Raw genomic sequence first — 7,160 nt, forward strand, 5'->3', positions numbered from 1 at the left:
CACCCAGAAAGCTTGGGGATAGTTTAACTGCACTTCTTGGTGACTTACAAAAAGGTAACCATTGTCCCCGGAGCCCTGCCTCGTGTAATCACACCAGGAACTCCCGGAGTGGAGCATTCGTTAGCCAGAGAGGCTCCCCGTTGCCATTATGCACAGTGTATGAAGCCTAGAATTCTCTGTTGCCTGCCAGTTATTCTGTATCTCTTTATCTTTGACTGTGGCTTCCACTCCATGCCCTTTGCATGCTCTTCCTTCACACTAGTGTTAGGAATGGCACCTAAAACGACAAGGTACTGATGCTGCTGAGTTCCGTTTCCAGCCTCTTCTACCTTCTCCATGAGCATCCACAGAGGAGGGCTCTGGTACTCCTTCTGGCACATCTGATAACGGCAGTGGGAGTATTTCAGGAACAGGAAAAACCCCATTCACTGTCAGCTGCCTGACGCTGCTCCAGACTAACACTTTGATTCATCTTTAAGCCAATTTAACGTAACACAACGCTGGGTAAAAGCAAAGCTTTACACTTTATACAAGCTTAGCTCTGCAGGTTTTACGGTTTAAATAATACTGAAGATCATAGGGGCTTCCATTTTTAAATTCATTTTAATTAACATGCACTATTATAGAAACTTACATTAAAAGACTTACTTCCCTTTTCATTTTTATCACACCAATCTAAAGGAGGTTAACATGCTAACTGTTTGCAGGCTCTATGGTGGTTGTCCCACAGTCAGATGGTATCAGCATCTCTTATATATAATATAAAGTGCTAAGGAAAATGCCCCTTTATTTTTCAGTTTGTGCGTGAAAATATCGTTCAGATGCCAGAAGAGGATTACAAAGCGTGGCTTCAGACTCGAGTCAGAATCCCCATAAGAGCTCATAGTGCTCCACCCTTGTGCTGAAAGGTCAGAGGAACTGGTTTCCTGGCCACAAGAGGGAAGTCTTGATGCTTCAAACAGAGATCTAGTTCCTGGTGAGATCTGCCTGAATGAGGGCTGGGGAAATAAACTTTGGAAACCACTCCGATTGTGTATGCTTGGTAGCTATTCAAATGTGTAATTCCACAATGCTCATCTTAACACCAGCCCATATTTACCCAGTGACCACCAAAAAAGAGAAACCAAATACTGCTGTTCCTTTCCAGGTGGCCTTATGGGCCTGCAGCAAGAGCTCACTCTCAGGTTTTCATTTAGAATTAAGACAAGTTGTAAATCACAATATCATACAAGTGTTTCAGAAACACTCCTCAAATAGCAATGGAGAACTGAGAATCACCAACACCTTTTCATTGCTCACCCTTTTCCATTATAGAACCTTCTGCTTTAGATTTTTAGATAGAGAAAACTGATCTTAGTTGTTACAGTCTGTTCTGCGCTCCAGTTTTGCTATCTTGCCCTTTGCTTTAAAAAAAAAAAAAAAAAAGAATCCCCAGCACTGGAATATTTTAAGCTTTAAGCCAAATCTTCTCTGTGTTATTTTTTGTATCTTAGTTAAAATGTTTGAGTTTGTTCTATACAATTATTTTAGGAATATCCATGTTGCATTGGTTTTACTTTATTAAAATCACTATTCAAGTGTTCTGTATTCTGGGGTACTTTTCTGTAATTGCTCATTTTCCAGTTGTGGTTTCCAAAAACAAACAGATGTCTTTTCACCTGCTCTTCTGAGCGATCAGTTATCATCAGTCTGCTGTTCTCTAAGAGGGTAGAATGACTCCTCCTCAGCAGGAGTGGGGACTAAAGAGAATATTACTGAATTACCCCTCCAGGGAAATGTATCATTTCACCCCCCACCCCACCTCCAGTTTGACTCATCAGTGCCATCCCTGGGAGCAGAAGTGCAATGACAGCACAAGTAATTCCTAGACACTACAGTTCTTCCCATTAATAGTAAATCTGGCGTTTTGGTGATGAAGCCTGAAATAAGAAAAAGCCACTGGGCTTGGGATTTCCAGGCCTTGTCAAGGCTTCCGCAGAACATCTGGTTATGCAGAACCCTGGAGTTCAGTTCATCTTCCAGCCACAAAAGAAAGGAAAACAAGACTGAAATCAGGATCCAGGTCAGTACAATGATCATTGAAATGTCAGTAATGCTTTGTTAGTGAACATGTGATAGAATGGCCTTGCTATTTTACTCTCCTTAGAATCTGTAACTATTGCTTGTGTTACACTGTGGTATCACTTCTGTTTGTATGCAAGTCATACGTCATTACTTGGCTTGTTGTGACATCGTGTGGTGATCGGAGATATTACATTCAACCTCAACCAAATGTAGGACTGGAGGGGAACTTCTGGGTTATCAAGTCTAGGCCTCTGCTGTTGCAGGCAACCCTGTGACTTCCAAAGACCTCTAGGACTTCAGCCCTGGTGGCTGGGAGCTGCAGGGTCCCTCCTGACACCTCCCGCAGCACCAAGGAGCTGTGAGGTACCCCCACCACCTGAGGCAGCGGGCCCCAAGCTCCCCGCTGCCATGGGCAGTGGGGGTACCCCACAGCTCCCAGTCGCCACAGACGGGGGTACCCTGCAGCTCCCAGCCTCTCTGAGGGACTGGGGGATCCCTGCAGTTCCCCACCAGCCACGGTGGCAGGGGGACCCTGGCTGCCACCCCCACGGGGGAGGGGGACCCCAGCTGCTCCCCGCCATGGGGCAGGGGGACATTGGAGCTCTGTGTCCCCAATGGTCATGGGGCCCCAGAGCTCCCAGCCACCCAACAGCTGCCCAGTTCCTTCCCATTTTATCGCGGATATTTTTAGCAAAAGTCACAGACAGGTCATGGGCAATAAAGAAAAATTCACAGAAGTCCGTGACCTGTCCCTGACTTTTACTAAAAATATCCCTGACAAAATCATAGCCTTTCTCATAATCCCAGTCATAAATGGATCAAGCTCCATCTGAAAACTACTTGTGTTGCTTGCCTCCCCCTACTACTCCTATTGGAAGGCTATCATAATTCATCATTTAAGTCCTAATTTAACCGCCAGCGATCTCCTAGCTAAGCTGTTCCACTGGCCAGCACCTACTGTTGTGTCAGCCTTTATTCTTAGCTGTTGAATACAGTTCAGAAGTGGAGATGTCACCGTGAGCAAAGTATGAGGTTCTGGCTCTTCCCTGAGAAATGGAAACTCAAAGGGCCAGATGCTCAGGTGCAAATCGGTGACTCTCCATGGAAATCAATGGAAACACACAGAGTAACACCTGCTGAGAAGCTGACCTAAAGAATCTACTGTGATAGACCCAGGCCAGTCAGGTACAGCAGAGTAGTCGAAGGCAGATCTACTGGCCACTAGTAAACAGGTTTCTGTTCCCTGGGTGACCAGAGCAGGGGCTGCTCCAGGCTAGGGTGGACACATGACTCCAATTAGCCTGCAAAGAGTCAGTTGAAGCCCTTAGGCATATGAGAACACCTGACTCCAATTAACCTGAAAAGAGTCAGGTGAGACTGTTAAGCTAATATGAACACGTGACTCTAATTAAGGCCCCTCTGATAGTATAAAAGGGCTCACTCCAGGCAGGCTGAAGGGGAGCTAGGGAGAGGAAGTGTGGCTGAAGGGCTGGGTAATGAGGACACCCTCAAGCTGCTGGAAAGGGAGCCCTAAGGTAAGGGTAGGGTAAAGAAGGCATTAAGAGAGAGAAGCAGGGGAAGTGGCCCAGTGAAAGGTTGGCTGCCAACAGCTACTGCCATAAGGGTCCCTGGGTCAGAACTTGGAGTAGAGGGTGGGCCTGGGTTCCCCCCAACCTGCCACTACAGAAACACCTCCTGGGAGGGGAAGACAGGCCCCTGTCAAGACAGGAGGCTAAACTGTTCTGGAATAAGCTTGTATGGACAACCGAGACTGTGGGAGTTCTCTCACCAACCTCCTTGCTGACTTATGACTGTAATCCAGGCCCTACAGAGAGAAGGGCTACATGGAAGGCTGCAGTGAGCCTCTGAGGCTACCATAAACCACCTGGAAGTGCAGGACACATGGGGACAAGGTTGGAGCTCTGCCACGCTACCCACATGTCAGATGAGTTACTTCTACCTGGTGTGATTTGATGATGTCTCTACAGTGCTTTGAATGTATAATTATGGTTCTTAAATACAATTTTTGTGGAGGAAACGGGGGCCTCTTTTAAGCACAGTTCTGCTTGGCAATGGCTCCTCCATCTCTCCGTCCCTCCTTCTGTCAAGGACTGCCCCAGCGGGAACTGGAGCTCCCCTGCCTTCCTTCTGTCCGGGGGATGGTGCCCACAAGTAGGATCTGCAACTTCTCTCCCTCTCATCCAGAGAACTTCCATGGGTAGGTATAGCAGCTTTTCTCTAGGGCTATATGGGGAGGGCTGCCTGCGGCAAGTAACGGGGGAGGGGGGCACACAAGAGAACTGCTCCCTGCCCCAGTTCACTTCTGCTCCGCCTCTCAGCGCACCGCCCCGCTCTGCGTCTCTCCCTCCCAGGCTTGCGCCCCAAACAGCTGATTGGCACCACAAGCTGAGGCAGGAGAAGCGGTGGCGTGCTCAAGGAGGAGGCGGAGCAGAGGTGAGCTGGGGCGGGGAGTTGCCGCACGTGGCTCCCCGGGCCGACGGGAGGGAGAGAGGGCAGGGGGGAGGGTGCAGAGCTGCCACGGGGGGGTGCCTCGGGGGGGGTGCGTGGAGCTGCCGCAGGGGGAGCACCTCGGGGGGGGGGGGGGACATGCACAAGGTAGAAGTTTCACCTAGGGCGCAAAACATCCTTGCACTGGCCCTGTTGACACCTTCCCCCTCTATTAATTGAAGGTTTCAGAGTAACCACCGTGTTAGTCCGTGTTCGCAAAAAGAAAAGGAGGACTTGTGGCTCACGAAAGCTCATGCTCAAATAAATTGGTTAGTCTCTAAGGTGCCACAAGTCCTCCTTTTCTTTTTATTAATTGAAGGAAATTCTCACCCCTTCTCCAGCCCTTTTATGTCAGGTAAAAGGGTTGGGATGACATGAAGGGAGACCCTAAAAGCTTTGGATCCAGCTGGGGGACAATTCCTCTGGTGCAGGAACTGAGGAAGACAGCTATAAGACTGTCTACTAAGGACCCCCTCGCAACCACTGGCATAGGGAGCACGGGGCAGAGCCAGGGGCAGGATGGGTGTGTTGGGGTGGGCAACAACATGCATTACTGTGGAGATTCTGGACAGTGCTCTAGCCCCAGGGCAGAGCAGGGAAACCTGCGTAACAACATTGAGTGAATTACGCTGGGAGCTACAGAGCAGTGTATGATCGGGAGGGTGGTAAAGATGGCTTTTTTTCCACCCTTCTTCTGGGCCATGAGTTCTGTGCTGCACAGCTGAGAGGCACAGCACAGAATCTCGCCTGGTGCCTCTGTGCATGACTGGTTTGTTAGTGCCCATGCATGCACACACTGCTGGATTTAGGGATGAATTATGTCAAATATCTGCCTATCCTAGATTTTATTAAGTGCCCATCACCAGGGTGCCTAACCACGTTCATGCAGATGAGCAGCTGAGAGCAGTCCCTCCATGCAGACCTAGCTAGCAGGGTCAACACCTGCGGTGCCCTCTTCACAACTGTGGTGTGTTGGGACATAACTCCATTTTAACATTGTAATCGAAGAGAGCAGCTCTTGATCAATAAACAGAGGCTTTTATCTTAATCATTGATCCCTGAGTCATAAATATGCAGCCTTTTAGCCTGTCAGTAACATGGTTTATGCCTTTTCATGTATGGTTAAAGGGGGGGTAGTCAAAAAAAACAATACCCTGTGCATACTGGGATATGGAAACTGTTACAGCCGTGCCAGCAACAACCGTGTCTGCAAACTGCCAGAACCGTGTGATGACTGCTTTTAAATTCATTTGCTGCTGGCATAGTTCCAGCTGCCGGGTGGCAGAATAAATCCGTGCTAGCTTGATCCATTCCAGCGTTACCTAGTCATTGTGGCTGTGTCTAAGCTACCAAACTTTATAGCTGTAATATACTGTGTCTGGTAGTAATAGTGGGAGCTTGGATATAGACAGAGCCTTTAAGTACCATTCAAACACCTGAACTCGTCTGCATTAAGTAAATGTTATTTATCATAAAATAGTCAGTGCTTTTCGTTTAATGTAATTATACTCAGGAAACAGTTTTTGTTTGTTCCTTAGTGCTTTATAAAGATTATTGCCTTTCATGGGGAAAAGCTTCTGTGTAATCCTGATGTGTCAAAAAAGCCACAAGTTATACTAGCTCCTGTTTAAATAAGCCTCAAATACCTGTTGTAACCAAGAGTCTTGGGGGCTGTGATTTACCCCAGGTCTTGGTTCTTTACTTTGAAAAGATAAACAATATTTCCAGCAGGTTGCAGTGACTTTGGGGGATGGTTAAGCACACTTGATCCAGATCTGGATGATAAGAGATGAGGTTGGGATGACACTTGTGGGATAGGCATTGCTAAGTTGTGGTGAAGCTGTCAAAATGTTTTGAGGAAAATGAATGAGTGACAATAATGCCCTCTGATATGCTTTGTGAGAATATTTTTTTAAAATTTTTGCAGTTTGTGCAAAGTTTCCAAATATTAGAGCAGTTTTAGTCTGGCTGATATGTTTTCTTAAGATGAGGACTTTGCTGCAAGAAAAAAAATAAAATCAGCTAGAAGTATCTGTTTTTCAACATTCAGTTCTTAGTCGTATTGATTATCTATTTATGGTATTTTTATGCCCCTCATTACCATAGTGTCTGAACACCTCTCAGTCTTTAAGGCATTTATCCTCACAGCACCCCAGTGGGGTAGGATGGTATTACCCCCATTTTATAGCTGGGGAATTGAGGCACAGAGAGGCTAAGTAACTTGTTCAAGATCACACAGGAAGTCTGTGGCAGAGCAGGGACCTTCCAGCTCTCCCAAATCCTAGGCTAGTGCTCTAAGCACTGAATGTCCTTACTCTCTGTTTGGGGATTATGTTTTGGGATTAATGAGCACTTTACAATCTCAGCTAGTGGGGCAGTTGCTTTTAAATTCAACTAATACCACTTTGTCAGCTAAAAGGAAGAATGCAAACTCTGTGTGACTGCCTGTTGCATATAGAGGAAAGATGATCTTGTAAGACATTGGACTAGCGAACAGGAAAATGGGGTTCTACTCCTGGTTGTGTTACGGACTTCCAGTGTGACCTGAATCGCTGTGCCTCAGTTTCCGCATCTGTAAAACTGAGAAT

The 7,160-nt window shown here is 47.0% G+C and overlaps 1 protein-coding gene across 4 annotated transcripts in view; it reads left to right on the forward strand.

Annotated features, from left to right (window-relative positions):
• CCDC60 (coiled-coil domain containing 60) overlaps positions 1-1,442 on the forward strand; it is a 113,365-nt gene extending 111,923 nt beyond the window's left edge. For all 4 annotated transcript variants that reach the window (XM_073312894.1, XM_078848951.1, XM_078848952.1 and 1 more), the window contains one exon: positions 798-1,442. In XM_073312894.1, the coding sequence (XP_073168995.1) occupies positions 798-905 (108 nt within the window). In that variant the 3' untranslated portion in view covers positions 906-1,442. The remainder of the gene's footprint in view (positions 1-797) is intronic.
• Positions 1,443-7,160: the final 5,718 nt, after the last annotated feature.

The sequence above is a fragment of the Lepidochelys kempii genome, chromosome 15 (assembly GCF_965140285.1).
Source record: "Lepidochelys kempii isolate rLepKem1 chromosome 15, rLepKem1.hap1, whole genome shotgun sequence".
Taxonomy (NCBI): Eukaryota; Metazoa; Chordata; order Testudines; family Cheloniidae; genus Lepidochelys; species Lepidochelys kempii.